Here is a 22,684-nt window from a genome sequence, read left to right on the forward strand (position 1 = left end):
GCGCGCGCACATACGCGCTTGCGCCGGTTCGCGCACGCATACACCTCGCTCTTGGACCCGACGAGACCTCCCGCCCGTTCCTGGGACCGTCGCATGTCGTTGGGTTTTTCCCACGCCCGTCTCCGCGGGACCACTCTTCCATCTTCCCCTCAGCTGGAGTCCTTTTTTCTTAACCCCCCCCTTTTTTGTTACACACACGCGCACACATATACACACATTGCCTATATATATACATCACTCTTACACACATTCAATCTACTCGCCATTAATACCACCACGACACTGGACACACACACACACTACTACTCAACACGCTGGCACGCTACATACGCCCCCACCCTTTCCCCTCCCTCCCTTCCTCCTTCCTTCTTTTTCTTACTACTGACCTCCCTTCCTCCTTCCTTCTTTTTCTTACTACTGACCTTGTCTGCTAGCTGACCAGTAGTCTCGCCCTACCTCACACGCCTACACACAGACGCACACACTAACACACACATATTTTTTTGTTTTTTCATCTCGCTCTCACACACACACATACACACACACACAGCACACACTCACACATACACACACATCTGTTGCGTTACCAACCTTCTCCACTCTTTTGCCTTTAAAAACCCACTTTGCTCTTGTTATCGTCAACATCCGCCTTTCACCATGTGCAACTCGTAAACACCAGTCGTCTTTTTTCTCTTTCCTCCCTGTTGCCCGCTCTGGGATCTTTCTTTCCTCTCTCTTCCTTCTTTATGTTTCCGACGAAGAGCTCCGCTCGAAACGTCATACCTCCCTGCTTCCATTTCCTGAGCGCCTATTAATAATAATACTGTAATTGTTCCTGTTGTTGTTGTTTTTTTGTTTCCCGTTTGGATTAAAATTATATATATTATATATATATATATATATATATATAATATATGTATATATATATATATAATATATATATATATGATATTGATACGAACGAAAAAAAATGAAGACGAGCAAAATAACATTATGTCCACGGGCTGTTTGTGTGAGGGCCCATGGTGGCATCGTAGGCTTGCGTGCGGCATAAAAATATATACACACACACACACACACACAAATATACAACATGCTGGAATGTGTATGTCCACCTTGCAGGACTCCACTAACAGTGACCAACCCAGAAGCATTTAGCACTTACTGCAAGAGGACTAGGTTTGCAGTTCTCAGTGAACCACAGGGGAGTGATCACTAATAGAACAAAGAGTAGGCTACATGCTGTACTGTCCAGACAAGCTAAGAACAACTGAAGACAGTCTGGAGTTGGCTTTACAATAAAGAACACCATTTTCTCCAGGCATGAGAGTTTCCACATTGGTCATTCTCAGTACATCTATTTGGGGGCTTGTCAATGCCATGTACTTGTTTGACACTTGTCTAGATGAAATTCATGTGTTGATATATAACAGACAGTGAATAATACCTCTCTAGGTATTGCTGAAAATTTGCCAAGTTGTAAAAAACTCAGTGAACGCAACTGAAACAGCATTTAACTTTCTCTACAAGATGGCTATTATGCAAGCATCATCAGCATCTATGCTTCCACCCTTCAAGCTAATCCAGCTATAAAGTGAATTGAGTTCTCTCAACCAAAAGACAACAGCAAAAGACAGAATCTTCCTTATGGGTGACTTTAACTCAAAGGTCAGCAGAAACCACACCATATGGCCAGGCAGACTCAGTCAACATGGCATTGGCAATTGCAACAACAATGAGTAAATGTTGAATGGATTCCGTGCAGAACATGGTTTCGTCATTACCAATATCCCGTTTTAGTAGAGAGCACAGTTCAAGACAACTTGGAGACACTTTTGGTTGAAACACTGGCCCCTGCTTCACTACATATTGGTGCAATAGATGGATATAAAGATCATGCTCAATGTCAGAGTCATGCCTAGTGCACACTGGTACACAGACCACAGGTTGGTTTGTGCACAAGTCAGACTGTTCATCAAATCTGTCAGGAAGAGAGGTCATTTAACAAAGAAATTGCAGGTCAACAGACTTCTACAACTGCAGGAAGGGTTTCAGGGAAGGTGCCTCTGTGTGTATAGTCATTTGTGTATCATACTAAATATATGTACACCACTGAAAGGTAAGTAGGCTGCTAAGGTGTTTGACTAAGAGAAAATCTCTTTATAGACATGTTAAAAACACAGTATATACCAGAGTAAAATGAATATCATTGCAGCTGTACCTCACAAGAATAACAGACACATTTAGCCCTACTTGGGGGCTTGTCAATGCCATGTACCTGTTTGACACTTGGCTAGATGAAATTCACGTGTTGATATATAACAGACAGGATCGTTACCAATGTCACTTCACTGGCACCTGTGCCGGTGGCATGTATAAAAGGATTCGAGCGAGGTCATTGCCAGTACCACCTGACTGGCCCCTGTGCCAGAGGCACGTAAAAAACACCCACTACACTCTCGGGGTGGTTGGCGCTAAGAAGGGCATCCAGCTGTAGAAACTCTGCCAGACCAATATCGGAGCCTGGTGCAGCCATCTGGTTCACCAGCCCTCAGTCAAAATCGTCCAACCCATGCTAGCATGGAAAGCAGACGTTAAACGATGAGTGAATAATACCTCTCTAGGTATTTCTGAAAGTTTGTTAAGTTGTAAAATACTCAGTGAACGCAACTGAAACAGCATTAAATTAAAATTTACATATAAACTTACCTGATGCCTTTGTTATATCATTACTTTGAAGAAGACTAGTACTGTTCTCACTTGTTAGAGAACTGAAAATTTGTTTTACATGCTCATTAGTCAATTCTATAGACTCCTCAGAGTCACTTCTTGAAGATAAACAATCATCCATATTTAAATTTCACACAACGACGATTATCAGCTGAAGTTGGGAAAATCTAAAAAAACAAAAATATATACATATATAAAACAATAACATATAAGCATTTGGAAAAACAACTACAAAGTAATGAAAATAAACTAGTGGCTGTGTGGTAAGTAGCTTGCTAACCAACCACATGGTTCCGGGTTCAGTCCCACTGCGTGGCATCTTGGGCAAGTGTCTTCTGCTATAGCCCCGGGCCGACCAATGCCTTGTGAGTGGATTTGGTAAATGGAAACTGAAAGAAGCCTGTCGTATATATGTATATATATATATATGTATGTGTGTGTGTTTGTGTGTCTGTGTTTGTCCCCCTAGCATTGCTTGGCAACCGATGCTGGTGTGTTTACGTCCCCGTCACTTAGCGGTTCGGCAAAAGAGACCGATAGAATAAGTACTGGGCTTACAAAGACTAAGTCCCGGGGTCGATTTGCTCGACTAAAGGCAGTGCTCCAGCATGGCCTCAGTCAAATGACTGAAACAAGTAAAAGAGTAAAAGAGTATTCCTTGCGAGTTGCAAGTGAATTGCACATGCATGTGCATTATTCTATCCACTATTCCTGAGAGGAATGTGGAAGCTGAGTCCACAGGCATCTCCTCTGTAGGGTTCTATCAGAAGCAACTGTTAAATTTTCCAGCTGGATTCCCAAAGCACAACCAACTGAGACTATTCATATTAACCAATCATCTTGTAGGTCTCTTGACCATTGGATTGGCTAAAAGAATCAGTCTTGCAATTCTTTCTTGTGACTTTCTTAACACCTGTCCATAGTACTGGAGCCATGATCTCTCAATGTTGTCAAGTTGTGGCTTGACCCAGAGAGACTCCCTGATCTCCAAGTTAAGCATCCTGTCAAGTCGTGTTACTTCAGAGACCTTGAAGACCTCAGCTGCCTGTATTTGTGATCATACTTTTTCAGTTATTACCCAACATTCACGACCATAGGTGAGGATAGTCACAACAACTGAATTGAAGATAGCAAGTTTGGCCTTTTTACCAACCTCTCCTGAGGATCAAAAGCTGGAGCTGGTGTATTACTGTGCCAGCATCTGCCATTCTAGCATCCAGTTTAGCCTCCTTCTTGTTATGAAGTCAGCAGATGGTCAGCCAGAATAATTTATTGGTCAATCTAAAGTCAGAGTCCAGCTTGACTTCAAAGTCCTCCTTCAGTTTAGCCTCAGACGTTTTTACAGTTTCTGCAACTTTTTGCAGCTCAGTGCACTGCCTGCACAAAACAGGAGGTTCATTTCCAAGCCAAGCCTAGTAAACCTCCTTCTCTGCATGAATGGTATATTTAACTTCCTGCTTAAACCAGGGGATTCTTTTGCTACCTGGTGCCAACCAAACCACATTCATCCACAGCACTTTACAGCCGAAAAAGAAACTGCTGAACAAAATCTCCATTCTGATTCGACATCCTCAGTTTGTTCAGGAAGTTCTCTGAATTTGGATGCAATTGTTTCTGATTCCATCTACCAGGGGGCTTCCCACTTTATCCTGCACTGGGCTTACAAGTTTTGGGAGTTCTTTCTGTGGTACATAGTAGATAGTTGTTGGTTGCAGACAACCAGGTAGTGATCAGTTGATAGCTTTGCCACTTTCTTTATGTGTACATTCAGCACAGAGACAAAGAAATTGGAGACAATAACAAAATCTATCATTGACCTCTGTCCCAAAGTATCCCTATACCAGGCATACCTATGGATATCTCTGTACTAGGAGATTGTGTTCATAATGGAGAACCCATTTCCAGCGCAGAAGTCTGGTAAAGTCTCTCTATTTGCACCAAGGATCACCATTCCTACCAATCACTCCTTTCTACGTCTGGTGATTGGTGCCAACATGTACACTGAAGTCTCCTTGTCGGACAAATGACTTGGTCTTAACTATGTCTGCAGTGACCTTGTCAAGGGAAGATTTGTATCTGACCTCACTGTTTGGTGCATATACTGGCAACAAACACAGTTCTTCCTTCAGCCTAAGGTTCAGAAGACAAACCTTCCCACCTAGTGGGATCCACTCCGTAACACAATCGAACAGCCAGGGACTTGTGAGTATCTCCATTCCCATCTGTACAGACATAGTTGGCACCACACCTGAATAGTGGAGTTTCTGCTCTCCATCCAAATCCTTGGTACCAGAGCCTCAGAACCTTGTACAGAAGACACCAACTATAGCTAGCCAGCAGTGTTTGGCCTCCTCCATTAGTTTCTGCTTTTCACCCATAAGGGTTGTGACATTTCAGTTCCCAATCCTTGATGGTAGTCCCCTCATGGACCCACTTCAGGGTCCCAAAACATGTATCCTTTGTACTTCCACCCTGCACCTCTCAGAACAAGTTGCAAGCTTATTGCTAGTTTTACTGGCATTGGGTGGAGACAGCATTATATTTTTCAAACAGACCCCTCGATCTAAGATCAGAATGCCTCCCTTGTTAACCCTTTTGATTCCAACCTGCCTGAAACCGCCTCTTATTTTCAAAAGTTCTGAATTATATCTTCCACCAAACCTTAGTCACAATTTATGTTCCTAACACTAGCTGAATGATAACTAAGTTATTTTACTAAATTCTTTGTTATATTTAAAATTAATTGAAAGAAACAAAGAGCATCTCATCAGAAATATGGTAACAAAAGGGTTAAATGTATTGTCTATTTATTAGATACATCCACAAGTTCAGTGGAGCAGAAATTGGTAGAAACTGAGTTCTGTTGGCAAATTTTATTTTCTAAATAACCCTGTGCTAACCTGAGAGGTTTGGGTTTTAATAAAAGGCCCAGAGTATTTGGAACTATTCTTGAGAAAAACCTGTAAAAATTGAATCCAAATAAAGCCCATCAGAACTAGATCAATCCCACTTTACAAACTGCTGAAATTGCCATGGTTTCATAGCCAATAAAACTCACTTCCACTGTCACTAAAACTACACATAAAATTCCATCTATATTTTATTTTACTTTTTCAGGCAAATAAACAGTGAACTAGGACTTAAAACACAAAATGTACAGGAATATTTAGCAGCAAGAGTTCCCATAAAAGGTAGTCCATAAAATGCTCAACTGATTCACTAGATATATAGGTCTAGGTCATTTTTGTTACATAATCATCATTTTAATGCCCCATTTTCCATATTTGTATGGGTCAGATGATATTTTTGTAAGGCCGACTTTTTACAACTGAATGCTCTACCTGTTCAGTCTGTAGCTATCATAAAAGTGCTCTCCCATGGGACTGAACCCAAAATTATGTGGTTGAGAAGTGAATCTCAAAACCACACAGCTATGCCTAGAAATGGTCAGCATGCACATAAGGAAAGGCTGAAAGAATTTTAGGGAGCTGTTATCTCTTTAATCAAACAAGAATTTCTCAGTATGAGACAAGTGGAACAAGTATGATAATGTATGGTAATAGGATATGGACATGAAATACAAAAGATCTGTAAAGGCTAGAGAAAGAAATTTGTTGAGTATGATTTGATATTAGTACAACATTAAGTTGCATGAAAAGCAGAGCACAAGTGTGCAACAAGTGCAACAGGATGTTAAAAATATAAATTAATGGAGAAGCTGATATGATGGACAACTGACACAAATGGAAGAAATGCTAAGATAAACTGTCATGCACAGACAGTGGAAGAAATCTATGCTTGAGAAAGACAAATAAAGACAAGAAATGGCATGATGATACCAGGCCTTAGGATGAGAGATCTCCCAGACTTCATAAAGGATCGAAGGTGACTACATACTGTATGCAGATTCACTCAACCCATGGTTGGAAAAAAATGGGCCACTAAAACTAATGATAATAATACTGATGATGATGAAAATAACAGCAAGTTTCATACAGAAATTCAAAGTTATTGGTGGCATTTTACTCAAATTTTCGTGAAAATTAAAACCCGACTTTCTGAACTAAATGGTTTTGCATATCTCATCCATCATAATCTGTCATACTAAAAAACTGACCTTGTTGTTTCTGAATCCACCTTCTCTGCATTTTTGCAAAATCCAACTATTATGGTATTATCGAAAGTGCTTGGTCACATAACAAAATTCCATAAAAATTTACTGTGCCATTTAAACTACAGTTTCTCCCACCACCACCTCCAATAAATACCCATTAAATTTTTTTTAACATATTTGATTGGAAATTCACTAGCAGTATGAAAACTAAAACTTACAGAAAAATTGTCTGTTTGGAACCATCCTCATCATCAGCCTCTGATGTTAATTTTTCCATGCAAAGGTTTAAAATACTGTGCTTAAGATGTGCTGTAATTCTCCATGCAATGAAACTGAACCAGAAATCTCATGGTTGGAAAACAAACTTCTTAAACATTCAGTCATGCATGTACTTCATAATTTTGATTAATCCTTTTGATACCAACCCACCTGAAACCGCCTCTGGTTCTGTAATACAAATGTCTTGTTTTCAAAAGATCTGAATTGAAATCTTCCACCAAACCTTAGTCACAATTTATGTTCCTAACACTAGCTTAATGATGACTACGCTATTTTACTAAATTCTTTGTTATATTTAAAATTAATTGAAAGAAACACAGAGCATCTCAACAGAAATATGGTAATGAAAGGGTTAATGTTCTTGGTATTTTTGCAATGTATATCATTTCGAATATGTATTTCCAGGACAGATTCAAATCTGCAATGCAACCACATTGTGATTTAATATCTACATCATTACTACACTTTATCATATAAAGTTTGGTTGTCCAGTTGTTTTGTGCATCTGAATTTACAGCTTATATAATTTTTGTATGCCTAACAACTTTATGCTGATGGGTTCAACAATTTGACTGAGGACTAGCGAACCAGATGGCCACACCAGACTCCAACCTTGATCTGGCAGAGTTTCTACAGCTGGATGCCCTTCCTAACTCTCGGAGTGGTTGGTATTAGGAAGGACATCCAAATGCCAGATCAAGATTGGAGCCTGGTACAGCCATCTGGTTCACCAGTCCTCAATCAAATCGTCCAACCCATGCCAGCATGGAAAGTGGACGTTAAACAATGATGATGATGATGATGATGACTGTTTAGTTTCTTTTATTATGAGTATAATTTTAGCCAATCAGAAAATAGTTGTCTGTTGCTCTATATTGTTCTTTTTTTTTTATTGTCTAGTTAATCAACAGAATATACAATTGTCCCTTTTCTCCCTCTCACTCTGTCATTTAAGCAATGATCAGGATTCTATCTGCTTCAACAGAATATCTATCAGTTTAAAATCATTATCGACATCTATCTTTACTTGCTATCAGTTATCTACTCGTAAATATTTTGTACGTACATGCATTTTCCATAACACTTTCTGCAACACATTCTATTGGCCTCGTAAGACATGGAAATACACAGCTGCTGACTGTTTCAGTCAGAGGACTGCAGCCATGCTGAAGAACCACCTCGAATGGTTTTGTCAAACAAATCAACTCCGGTACTTTTATTTAAAGTGAGGTACTTGTTCTATCTGTCTCTTTTGCTGAACCATTAAGTTATGGGGGACATAAACAAACTGACAGCAGTTATCAAGTGGTAGGGAGGACAAACACACACTTTATACTTTATATATTTATATATATATATATAATATATATATATATATATATATATATATATAATATATATATATATGTATGTATGTATATATATATATATATATAAAGTAGCAGACAAACGAAAGAAGGGCACTCAACACATTTACTGAGAGTTACATGTGTGGATCAAGCAGTCCAATTCAAATTCCTTGGACAGGTTAGGAAGGACTTGGTAAAAATATTCAAAGAATTCAGCCTGTCCATAACAGTTACCACCAACCTGACTGCGGCTGATTTGTTGGACATAACTTTAGGCCTGAACACAGGCAAGTACTACCCCTACAGGAAGCCTAATGAAGAAATGGTATACATCCACAAAAGCTTACCCTCACCCCCATGGTTGAATTTAGAAACCTGGTTTCAGCCATTAGCAAACAGGTATCTAAACTCTCATCCACTGTTACAATGATGCTTTGGCTAAGAATGGATTTTCTGAGAAGCTTACATACGTGGACATTCCCCAAACCCCCTCTCCACACCTAGAAGTTTCTACCAGCATAGCCAGGTGCTTCCTGTCATTAGATAAGAAACATTTCTCCAGAGACCATAAGTATTACAAACTCTTCAACCCCCATAATGTCAAGGTGAGCTATTCCTGCTTAGACAACATTGCATCTAAGATCATATGCATCAGCAGATGTAAAAATGCACCCACAAAAACCCCAACCTGCAACTTCTGAAACCCCATTACCTGCCCTCTAGAAGGATCCTGTCTGTTAAGAGCTGTAGTATACAGAGCCACCCTTACACCATCTGATGACATCACTAGGCACCATACAGATATGACAACCAATGACTTTAAAGGAAAGTACTCCCAGTACATGCACTCATTCATACCCAGGGATAGAGAGAACTCCACTTCCCTATTGTGCTTCCTCTGGAGACTCCAAGATATAAAACACCCAGCATCAAGTGGACTATTGTTCACAGAGCACCATCGTATTCACCTGGTACCCCTAATTGCCAGCTCTGCCACCGAAAAACTGCATATCCTCTACCAACCCATCAACAAGAAATACAATCTATCCTATTGCTGTCACCAGAGGTGTGCCCTTGTGGTAAATTTCAAGCCATTGGCCAACAACCCAGATATACCTCTTTAGTACCAGCTGCTCCCCTGCACAGCCTGCACCAAGGTCCTCATCACCAACTAACACCCATGAGCAGGACAGAAATCACCAACCTCCAACACTTCTACCTGCATACTCTCACTCGTACATAACCACACGAGTTTATATATGTGCACACAAGTGTGCATTACCACACCATCTGCATACATGTTGATATATACACACTAGTGTGCATACACATGCACATGTGTTCATGCATGTACACACTTACGTATGCGCAAGTGTGTGCACGAGTGGATACATGCATGTGTTCATGTATACGTGTATGTGCATACATGTACGTGTGTGTGGGTGTGAATGTACATCTACGCACACACACACACTTGCATAAATACAGACACATACACATATATACTCGCATATCCACTGCCTCTTCCTACTTTCCCCACTAATCAGGCAACCAATTTCCTGTCCCCCACATCAAACTGTGACACTGCATGACCTTTCTCGACCAATCGCAAACTAACATCCAGTAATAAACATTGACTTTCTCCTATCGACCTCTCATTCAAATTCCAATGGCTGAAGATTAGCATCAGGCTTGAAACTCAAAGTACCAATGAATTTGAATCAAACTGTTTGATCCATATATAATCATCATTTAACATCCATCTTCCATGGGCAGGATGGTTGACAGGAGCCAGCCAGATAGAAAAACTACTCTAGGCTACTGTGTCTGGTTTGGTAGGGTTTTTACAGTTGGATACCCTTCCTATCACCAACCACTCTGTAGAGTGAACTCAAGGCTTTTTATGTAGCACTAGCACAGGCGAGGTTAGTTTTGGCATGATTTTTGCAGCCGGATGCCATTCCAAATGCCAACCACTTTACAGTGTGGGCTAGATGTTTTATATGGCACCAGCACTTTCAGGGTCACCAAGTAACTCACAAAACAAGGAATTAGGAGAGGGGCTGGGACATTTGAGGAGAGAAACTTGTGTCACAGGATGAAAGGTTATATCAAAAAGGTCCCAGACTAGTTATGTTTAATTACAAAAATAAAATAACTTATTTACCTAAGTTTTAACATCTAAAGAGAAGAACCCCATTTTCAGTCCTGAATAACCATGGGATTGCACCTAGAACATTCCCCGCTCCTAGGCACAAGTCCAGGCAAGATTGTTTATGGAAGATCAGCAGTCACCTATGCATACCAGCCTCCTCCTCTCTTGATGCCATTGATGCTATCCAAGGATAAAGCAGAGGCCAATACAGCTTAGCATCAGTGACATCACAACTCATTGCTACAGCTGAGTGAAGTGGAGCAACGTGAAATAAAGTGTCTTGCTCAAGAACACAACACGCAGCCCGGTCCGGGAATGGAACTCACTGCCTCATGATTGTTAGCCTGAGACTAACTACTGAACCATGTGCCTTCACTTTACCCTTTAAGTTGTAACATCATCTCCCTTGAAATGGTCCCAGCATTCCTACCACTTCTGGAATCTGACCTGGAAGTCATTTTCCGTAAGCAAGTCGCTCTTCATCTTGACAATCATGTTAAAACAGTGACCTTTGAGTAGCATTTTCATCTTGGGGAAAGAGATGGAAGTCTGCAGGTACTAAATCAAGTGAATAGGGCAGGTGCGGAAGCAATACCATGTTGTCTTTGGCAAGAAACTCAAAAGAGAGGAGAGCTCAGTGATGGTGCACTGTCATCGTGAAGGATCCAATCCCTCACATTCTACAGATCCAGTCACTTCAACTAAATGTCATCCCTCAAATGCTTCCAAATGTTGCAGAACCCTCAATTGATGGTCTGGCCCTGGAGGATGAATTCTCAATGCACAAATCCATGGGCACCAAAAAAAAAAACAAAGAAGACTGGCTGTGTGGTAAGTAGCTTGCTAATGAACCACATGGTTCCAGGTTCAGTCCCACTGCGTGGCATCTTGGGCAAGTGTCTTCTGCTATAGCCCCGGGCTGACCAATGCCTTGTGAGTGGATATGGTAGACAGAAACTGAAAGAAGCCTGTCGTATATATGTATATATAGATATGTATGTGTGTGTGTGTGTTTGTGTGTCTGTGTTTGTCCCCCTAGCATTGCTTGACAACCGATGCTGGTGTGTTTACGTCCCCGTCACTTAGCAGTTCAGCAAAAGAGTCCGATAGAATAAGTACTGGGCTTACAAATAATAAGTTCTGGGGTTGATTTGTTCGACTAAAGGCAGTGCTCCAGTATGGCCGCAGTCAAATGACTGAAACAAGTAAAAGAGTAAAAGAGAGTATGCTCTTGATTGAGTTACAACATTGTCATGCCTTTTGAAGTGCCCATGACACTCAAAACATTGTGTATAACTCATTACCTCGTCGTTGTAAGCTTGCCAAAGTATGCTCAATGGCTGTAGCAGACTTCCCAAGTTTAACACAAAATTTCACAGTTCCTGTCCATGGCAAAAATTGCAGGCTACAGCATACATGTGATCGCAAAAAGATAAATTTCACAACTTGCAAAGTAAACACAGCTGCCTCATGAATGTCACTGCAAGCTCTCACAGCACATGCAACCATGTGCTGCTATTTGTCGGAATGTTCAGAACTCATCTGAAAACTTTTTTATACTACCTTTTGTGTGTGTGTGTGTGTGTGTGTGTTGTGTGTGTGTGTGTGTGTAAGTATATATATATATATATATATATATACGGTTATCAATTTGTGTTGCAAGATTCCTGATGTGAAATTGTGTGTTGAAACCGATATTGTTGTATTTTGGGATGGTCATTCTTTTTTTTGCCAAATAAACACACTCACTATATATTTTTTTTAATTTGTTTATTACTGTTCTTATTTTATTATTGTAACTCATGTCCAATGTCCAGAAATCACAAGAACACACATGAAAACGAAAAGTGTCACTGAAGAGGTCATAGATGTGTGCAAAAGATTTCCAGACATTGGACAGGAGTTAAAGTAATAAAATAAGAACAGGAATAAACGAATGAAGAAAAAATATATAGTGTGTGTTTTTATTTGAGGGGGGGGGGATAACTAACCAAATTAATTGAAGGTGGTTATATTTCAGACCAAGTTTTCAACACAGATGAAACTGGTCTTTTTGGAAAAAGATGCCAAACAGAACATATATAGCAAAATCAGAGAAAAGTGCCAGTGTTTTTAAGGCAGCTGAAGACCGTGTAACTTTTTTGTTATGTAGCAACACTTCAGGAGATTGTTAAAGCCGTTATTAATTAATAGATCAGTTAGTTTGCATGCAATGAAAGGTGTAGACTTAAGTAAATTACCAGTTCATTGGAGAGCCAATAAAAAATCATGGATGACAGCAGAAATATTTACTGAATGGTTTAACAACTGCTTCATTCCCAAAGTAAGAAGATAAATGGAAGAGAAATGTGGACAGGTGAATCAAAATTTTTTCTTCTTTGTTACATATGCAGGAGAAATAACTCTTGATATCATTTTGTCGAAGTATGAATCCATCTGAGAACATATTAAATTAAATTCTATTTGATCTTTGTCTGCGTGCAAGGTATGCATTGCCACTACGATGCCCTTTTTTCTCTTATGAACATTCTTATATAATTGATTATCCAGGTTTGAATAAACCTGCAATTGGTGAACCCAAAGTCAAAACAAAACAGCCATGCTTCTAAATTTAACAGCTATGAATCAGCCTACAATTGGTGAGCAGAAAACTTTCAAACCAAAAGTCATTTTGGTGTTAGAACGGTATCTTCATTCAGTAATATTTCTTACACGCTTCTACTGCTTTGGTTATAACAATTACAAAACTTTCAGGCTGTGTTCAAACATACTGCTGTCACTGCACCAATTTTAGTGAGATGATTAGCCATATATTCTTCAAAGACTATTCACAGTATGTGGTGGTAGGTTGTGTATGTAGACAATGATCACACTAAAGCATAATTGAGTTTTCAAATATCTTATTAACCTGCATCATTATATTTACAAATGTACATCCAATAGATTGATAGAACAATATTCAAAAATAACAGGAATATTTTGTTTATAATTTGCAGTATAATATTATAAAAGTTGTGCAAGCAACTTCAATATAATTAATGTGTGTTACTTGACATTAAAAACTGGTGCCAATTGTCAAGTAAGATATAAGCATGTTATATATAGAAAAAAAATTGTAACAGGAAGGGAGAACAACTTTTTCTCAACTATGCCTTTCTTCTCTCTCTCTCTTGTTCTTTACAATGCTCCCTATCCTCTTACCATTCCCTCTGTTATAGGACCTACATTAAGGACTTAGCTTTGCAAGGCAATCATCATTAGTCCTGGGAACATGAAAAAACTGAGTACACTCTATAAAGTAGTTGGTATTGAGAAGGGTATCCAGCTACAGAAACCTTGCCAAAGAAGGTGTTGTTGGAGATATCCTTCAATGTGGACTATGCCAAACTGTCCAGCCCTTGCCGGCATGCAAACCAGATGTTAAAGATGATGGTAACAACATACACAGACAGGAATATAGACACAATGAAACTTAGTTATGCAGCTAAGTTATACAAACACAAACATCATCATCATTTAACGTCCGTTTTCCATGCTAGCATGGGTTGGACGGTTTGACCGGGGTCTGAAAGCCATGTAGGCTGCACCAGGCTCCAATCTCATCTGGCAGAGTTTCTACAGCTGGATGCCCTTCCTAATGCCAACAAACGGCTATGATCAGTCGGTGCTTTTATGTGTCACCGGCGCTGGCATCTGCCACGTTCGGATGGTGCTTTTTACATGTCAACTTCTCTTTTCTATACTTGCATGAACTGGATGGAATTCATTAAGGCAGATTTTTTTTTCCTTCAGCAGAATACTTTCCCTGTTGCTAGCCCTCACCTGTTTCCAAGCAAGCTGTTTCAATGGTTGAATGGATTTTCAGGGAAGACAGGAAACAGATGACATTGCTTCTATGATGGTGACTCATTCACAACTGTTGCACAATATCAAAACTAAGAGGCATACATTACATATTTGAAAGGTCATAAAATGAATATTTTGAGGGAAATGTCTTTCACCTTTCCTCCTATTTTTAGTTATCCCCCCCCCCACTTAATTCTACAAAATATAAAATCCAAATTTTGAAAGAATGCTTGCCATAATTACACTTTGTTGTTTGACAATTTTCCCTATCCCTACAGATGTTAGACATAAACAAAAATTGTTTAAAAATAAAAAATAAAAATAAGCATTTATTTTCCTCTCTTTTACAAAGCTACAGTTGTAAATTTTTTAGTAGGTATGTTTCTTTTGGTCATAGTTTAAATAAAACATTAAGCTTCTAGTAACTAATTTTTAAATGTGTGACCTGCATTTGCAGTGATTAACCCTTTTGATACTAGCCCGGCTGAAACCGCCTCTGGCTCTGTAGTACAAATGTCTTGCTTTCATAAGTTTCGAATGAAAATCTTCCACCAAACCTTAGTCACAATTTATGTTCTTAACACTTGCTTAATGATAACTAAGTTATTTTACTAAATTCTTTGTTATATATAAAATTAATTGAAAGAAACACAGAGCATCACAAAATAAATATGGTAACAAAAGGGTTAAATCATGAACAAGTTTTAAAATCTGTTTGCTTGTTTTTGTCAGACCCACCCGAACATGGTCATTTTTAATTGTACTTAATGCATAGAATTATCAGAATGAAAAATATACAAGAAAAAGTTAAATAAAACAAAATCTGGGGTCTTTATATATCAATGTATTCTCTTCATATCAAATTCAATATATAAAAAATATCACAGCATTCCCATTGAAAACATTGAGAAAAAGTTTATTTATTTCCTTCGCAGCAGAATAAGAGACAAATTTAAGATGGTTGTAAATGCTTGTAATTTGTCCAACACCATTGCAAACGAAAAAGAGGATTGAATGGATGCAAATTTTTTGTGTTCTCAATGACATTTTGAAGCCCTAGGGGTACTACTGTGATATGTCTTTAGCATTTTTAGACTGAGTGCAACCAAAGCACATTTCTTTCAGAAGAAAGACTGAAAGAGAAGAATTGAGCTCAGTACAGGACCTTGGTGAGATTTGAACTCCAAACAATTACAGCAACACAATCTATTCAATGTTCTTGTGACTCTGCCAACTGGCCACCTAATAGTTACGATTAGTATTATTGGTCAGAGCTTTTGCTGATAACAATTTGAAAAAGAACATTCCTGATTCCTAAAAAATGAGATGGTCATGGTTGGAAAGCCACAGTTACATTGAAAATTCTTAGAGCATGCATATGACCCATATTTTCAAGTACAAAAATCAAAATGAAATCGATAAATATTTGATTTGAAAATGTTGTACTTCAGACTGTGAAGACAAGAATATTTGAGAAAGTTAGCAATGCCATTGGTAGGATTTGAACTCAGAATGGAAAAGAATGTCTCTGAATAATTTGAATAAAATTTGTTCTTTTTTAAAGCAAACTTTCTATAAATATGAGATGATATAAAACTTTCGATAGAGACTTTATGAAAAACTTAGAAGTCCTGTTCTCCATTTGTTTTATACAAAACTTCATGGACCCCTGGCCATGCTGTTTCATATTATAACAGGTAAAACTGGAAATAAAAAGTTAATTAAAAAAAAAAAAAGCTTCATAAAAATTTTAATTTTACAAGATTATGACTTAATTTTGATATTTTTCATTTCAAACCATTACAAGAATAACAGAACATGGAACTGTTAGTCTTGCAATAGCAACAAGATATGTCGTCATCATTCCAGTAGTTAGTAGTGGTGTTAGTAATAGTAGTAGCAGCAGCAAATCCAGCAGCTGTTATTGCTGCTACTGCCAATGAAATGTCAAACAAATATTAACTGGAACAAACTTTACAGCAGAATCTTCGAGAATTTTCACATTCATTTAAGAGTAGATTTTTTTTTCCTTTTTTACCTCACTCTCTTAATATCTTCTAAGTATTATATCTTTAGAAAAAAAGGTCTTCTGGTTTTCATATTTCAAACAAGAAGCTCAGAATTTACAAAAATAATTCATTTTTGAACTGGTTATAGTTTAGGGATTTATAGCTGCTGTTCTTTTTGAGGTGTGTCTGTTTATCAATATATATGAAAATACATTTTAGATATAAACGCATCCCATTTCTACTAGAAATATATTTATAAATATGTTTTGTATTTCTAATTGCATTTACATCCCTAATAAACTGAAAAGAATGTCTTCTTGACTATCAGAAAGTGAAAGTCAATACTAGATAATATTTTAATAATACAGCAACTGTTACCACACGAGATATCCATGTTGATTATTCATGTGATTAACATATTAGTACATTTAGAAAGAAATGGATTAAGAGGGATTAATATAAAGATCTTCACCTGTTAACAAAAAAAAAAAAAAGAATATGACAAACACAAATTGCGTAAACGAACCTGGGGGGATGGGGACTTTCAGAAAATTCACGGATCCGATTTTTACCGTCATAACTTTAGGGAAAATGCATATATATATATATATATATATATATTATATATATATATATATATATATTTTTTTTTTTTTTACGGAATCCCACGTTTTTGGTTATGGAGGATCCGATTCTAAAAAAAATTTTTTTAAATTGCATTTTCAAAATTTCAATACTCTCCCTCTTCATTTTTCAGCGGGATGGAGAGGGCGGGAAATTTGGGTCGGAATTTTTCATTAAAAAATCTGAAATAAAAATTTGAATTTGTGTTTATTTTTTTTCATATTCTTAATCTCTGTATTTTCCCCACGGAGATTGATTGAAAAAAAAAATTCGAAAAAGTTTTAAAATTCGGAAAAAGTTATAAAAAAAGAGAAGAAAAAAAACTCTTTAATTTCACGTGAATTAATTTGTCGTATTACTGCGGGAAATTACTGAAAAATATTTTGAAAATTTTTTTCAGAATCAGATCCTCCATAACCAAAAATGTGGGATTCCTTAAAATATATGGCTGTGTGGTAAGTAGCTTGCTTACCAACCACATGTTTCCGGGTTTAGTCCCACTGCGTGGCACCTTGGGCAAGTGTCTTCTACTATAGCCTCAGGCCGACCAAAGCCTTGTGAGTGGATTTGGTAGACGGAAACTGAAAGAAGCCTGTCGTATATATGTATGTGTGTGTGTGTGTGTATATTTGTGTGTCTGTTTGTCCCCCCAACATTCCTTGATGTTGATGTAAACACACCAACCGATGCTGGTGTGTTTACGTCCCCGTAACTTAGCGGTTCGGCAAAAGAGACCCGATAGAATAAGTACTAGGCTTACAAAGAATAAGTCCTGGGGTCGATTTGCTCGACCAAAGGCGGTGCTCTAGCATGGCCACAGTCAAATGACTGAAACAAGTAAAAGAGTAAAGTATATCCATTTTCCCTAAAGTTATGACGGAAAAATCGGATCTTGTGGATTTCCCGAAAGTCCTCTCCCCACCCCCAGGTTTGTTTGCGCAAATTTTTTTATCATATTCGTTTTCTATACAGTTGATAACACCCAGCAAGTTGGGTTTTTTTTTTGTTTTTGTTAACGGGTGAAGATCTTTGCGAAAATATATATTTAAAAACACCCATAAACGAAAAATGCTCTTTTAATTTAAATGCATTTCAAAAACGTTTTCTTCGATAATAAATGGACCCAGTAATGGAATTTTTCCAAAATCACCGAGTTCGGCTGGGGTTAATCACGATTGTAATGTTTTTTGCTGATACAATTCGAAAAAAGAAATTTATTCCTTAAAGTCAAGATAGTCATGAGTGGATAGGCTACAGTTACATAAAAATTTCTTTGCGCAGATACATTTTTCCCCCCTTACGTGGAAATTACCAGAAATTTCTCGAAAGAAAAAGTGAAAACAAAAAGTTGCGCGAGGTTAAATTATACCCCCTCCTCTTGTTGCAAAATTGCAAATCATTATTGAAAACAAAGGAATCCAAAGAGATTATTGAAAATAAAAATAAAAGGATGAGGCGCGCCTGTCTAGACATTGCCGAATCGTGTGAATATTTCTGGAGAACAGTAAACCTCGGAGTGATTCGAACTCAGAACATAAGACCAAACTAAACCGACAATCTAATATTTCCTGCTACTTCACCGACCTTCGCCACAATAATGAATTAGACCCAAGACTGAAAATAATAGCTTTTTGTTTTATTTTCACAAGACAATAACCAAACTCCAACTTGCTCCAATGGATTCTGTGTAAAGATATCGAACAAACTGAAATCCAAATCGGATTGCGGATCTCAATTCAACAAAGTGCTTCGAAGGCTGTGAGAGCTTGAAAAGTATATTAAAGAGATAAGGTGCTGGAGTTACAAGGTTCTTTTAGTCACCATTTGTTTGTGTTGCTGGTTGCACCTCCATCAAGGAAGTCCTCAAACTGTGAATCTCCTGTCCTTTCACGTCGTGGGTTATCACTGACCAACGCCTCCACTTAAATTCATGTCAGCAATCTCTTATTTATTAATTTTCAATACAAATAAAATCTCCCTTCCAAACGTTCTTCAGATTTTATTAAATAAATCCGTGCTATGACTATATTTATCATCACAACCTCAGGGTTCCAATTATATATTTTTATATTATGACCGTTATTAAGGAGAGACGCACAAATAAGAAAGAAGAAAGCAAAGGACCACTGATGCGGTCACAGGAGTGTGACGAAAGAACTCTGGCCGAAATAAGATTAAGATTAATGTAAAAAATAAATAACGCTGAAGCAAATTAACACCAAATATATAGTGCGTGTGTTTTTATTGGCTAAACTGGCAAAATGACCATTCCGAAATACAACAACATCTGATTCAACACACGATTTCACATCAAGAATCTTGCAAAACAAATATATAAACGTAATATTTCGTTTTGGGATTTGGTTTGCAAGATTCTTTATACGAGTTCGTGTGTTGAAGCATATTCTCTTGTGTCTGGGGAGAATCATTTTCTTTTTGTGCCTTATTATTTAACTATTGAAAAGGTTGTAAGCCGCAAGGAAAATTTTAGGACAATAAAAATAAGAAAAAAATGGAAATTTTACCGGTGAGTGTTAAATAATAAGGCCCAAAAATAACATGACTCTCCCCAGGCACAACAGAATAAACGTAATATATTATTACCGTTATTATTTGAATACCTACTATACTACCTAATATACGAGTAGCTTTTTTCTAAGGGATGTTTATACTCTCACATACACATAGATATATTTATTTATGGCGGGGCAAAATGAACTTCCTACATTTTACAGGTTGACAAACTTTCAACAGCAAATAGATAGTGTATACAGTGTCCACAAAGTCTGGGTACATGGGGTAAATAAAATCATAACATAAACAATTAAATATAAGAAATAATAATTTCTTAAAGTATGTGTTAATTCCCATGTACCCAGACTTTGTGGACACCCTGTATATCAGTATGAAGCATGAGGTAGCAGAAAAAAACCTGTATAACTTCACTAGTTCCACTTAAAGGCCATGTAAAAAAACAATAAGAGGTTTTCCTGCCGCACGTAAACATAGAAACAAGCTAACAGTCACCCAGTTTTCAAATGAATTATTATTTTCCATTAGTGACAAATACTAAGTTAGTTAATTACTGTTTTAGGTTATGCTTTGTTCACATAAAACACCACACCTAAGAATTCTTGAAACATTCGAATATTCCACAGGTGTTGTGTAAATAATTAATACCTTACTACTCAACGAGGAACCTGTGATTACATATGCTAAATCTGACTTAATTACCAGTTTATATATTTTATAAATTTCAGAATTTTTGTAAACATTCGGGATTGTAGCGTATAGTTTGTAACGTTGGTCCTCCCGAGAGGTTTTTACGTGAAGACGAGGAAAGTAAATCGGAATAACATTTGGTACATTTTTGTTTAATATTATTTTTCCCCAGTTTTTTTTAAGTATGGTTTTAAGAATGTACTTTAAAAGTTCATGAGAGAAAAAGTACCAACGCAAATGTATTTGGGAGAGGTTTCCAAAAATTTGTTTAGAAAAGTAGAATCAACTTCCTCAAATGAAAGTGCTCGTATTCAAATAATTATAAATAAATTATATGCAATCAAAAATTATTAGATAATTAAAGATACGACTCATGTTACAGTGAAAACGCTAAATATCTTACCTTTAAAAAAAAAGTTACTAAAGTCATCCCATGTTTTTAAATGTATGAATACGAATTCTGAATAAAGTTTTTGAAGTTTTACACTTCCTTTTATACTGCGTATAATTAGGGACGTGGGGAAATCCCGGTGGCCAAATCGAGGTTACTTCACTTAGATGTTATAATAATAAACCTGGAACAAAAATACTATAGAAACCAATGTATAAATATATAAAGCGGGGCAAAGATTGATTAAGTCATCTTTCTCACTTGACAGATTCTTTTTATCTGAAAAAGAAAAAGGAGCTGGGGTGGATTTGAACTCGGACACAGATGTAACCGAAATACCGCCGCTCTAACAACTCGGCCAATCGACTGCGTTATCGGTGCTCGGTTCACTTAACCTTGAATCTTTGTGGTTATCGTCACTGTCCACAATTTTGTTCCAATTATTTTCAAATTTGGTGTGTGGATTAAGTTTTGTATACTAATTATGAAAATGAAGTTAAATTTTCCTATAAATTCATCATTAAAAAGTTATTAGCCTTTAAAATTTGGGTATTTTAGCCAATCAGAAGCGAGTATTTTATACATCACCGTGAAGTTTTGTTAGCATATTAAACGAAAGAGCACCGTGTTTTCCATAGCTGATTACGAAGAACGGTTTCTATAGTAACCAAAACTGCTGCATGCGCACAAGGAGTGCAAGGTACTACTTGAGAACAGTGGTCCCGGTCGATCCTTACTTTGTGTAAAAAAATTATTTATTTTGTGTTTTATTTACTTTGCTAGGTTGTCGTTGTAGGATCGACTAGTCACGACTAGCTAGCGCGGATACGCGACTACACGAGTGCGCGCACCGAGACCACTGTTCTCAAGTAATACCGAGTACCTGGGCATTTTTAAAGCGTGGAAAGAAACGTCGGTGTGGGACACACCGTTCCATGGGTGACTCTTATCTTTGTGAATGTATGTGGAGAAGGAGATACGAGAAAGAATTTATTTTATAAACTCCTAGAGTGTATTGCAAACGTTCGTTCTTGAATTTTTTAACTAATAAATGTCTGGGTACTACTTGAGAACAGTGGTCCCGGTGCGCGCAGTCGCGCATCCGCGCGAGCTAGTCGATCCTACAACGACTACCTAGCAAAGTAAATAAAACACAAAATAAATAATTTTTTTACACAAAGTAAGGATAGACTAGTCGTTAGTAGCTGGCACGAGTACGCGAGAGCGCGCATCGGGACCACTTTTCTCAAGTAGTACCATGCCGTGTCTGTACGTCGGGATGAGACAAAAAGTGTGTGCGTGCCGAAAAGGTTGCATGTGTGGGCTTCCATATATTCATCCATTTAGTTTCTGAGCAGGTCGCTGTCGAAATGCTGCATTTATGGACTCCCGTGGTCAGCGAATTTTTTGTGCGTCGTTGTGCATTCGGCAACAGGTGGAATGTGAGTTGTGGTTTGACGAAAGTGGAGTGCATTTGTGGCACTTGAGTAGTTATCAGAAGCAGACTGTGGAATCTCGGCGAGGGAATGCCGGATCTGATCGTCAGTAGACCGCACGTAGTTAGTTTGAGACTGCACATCAAGTTGATAAGGGTCCATATTGGTGCTGACGAAGGCTCTCGTTTTACTTTTTGTCTGGTATGACAACTGTTGGAGCGAAGCAAAGGCTGTATTTCTTTAGGTCTGATCACCAAATGTATGTGACGACGTAATGGAACATGTAGTATGAGAAAGAAAGTAATTCTTTTTGGCGTCGGAGTCAGCAAAATGTAGCGGCTAATTTAGCACCAGAAAGCAGTGATTCCTTTTAGTTGGGGCAGCGAGTTCTTTTTAAGTCAGGGTTGTAGGGATATAGCTTGACCCTGCCTGAGATTTGAGACCAAATCTACCCGCTTGTTGCTTGTCAAAATAAGCGGGAAATCCTCTCCACACTAGACGATTGATGAGGAAACACTCGATGCCCTAG

At 37.8% G+C, this 22,684-nt stretch overlaps 1 protein-coding gene across 4 annotated transcripts in view; it reads right to left on the reverse strand.

The window, feature by feature from the left end:
• The window catches only part of LOC115213852 (nuclear factor NF-kappa-B p105 subunit), a 105,642-nt gene extending 84,448 nt beyond the window's left edge, over positions 1-21,194 (reverse strand). The window contains exons 1-2 of one of the 4 annotated variants that reach the window (XM_036505042.1): positions 20,732-21,192; positions 2,710-2,897 (exon numbers count right to left, since the gene is read on the reverse strand). In XM_036505042.1, the coding sequence (XP_036360935.1) occupies positions 2,710-2,851 (142 nt within the window). In that variant the 5' untranslated portion in view covers positions 2,852-2,897; positions 20,732-21,192. Of the gene's footprint in view, positions 1-2,709; positions 2,898-20,731 lie in introns of all 4 variants that reach the window. The other 3 variants (XM_029782791.2, XM_029782792.2, XM_036505041.1) reach the window with 3 other exon arrangements.
• Between the last annotated feature and the right edge of the window lie 1,490 nt (positions 21,195-22,684).

The sequence above is a fragment of the Octopus sinensis genome, linkage group LG7, assembly GCF_006345805.1.
Source record: "Octopus sinensis linkage group LG7, ASM634580v1, whole genome shotgun sequence".
NCBI classification, from domain to species: domain Eukaryota; kingdom Metazoa; phylum Mollusca; class Cephalopoda; order Octopoda; family Octopodidae; genus Octopus; species Octopus sinensis.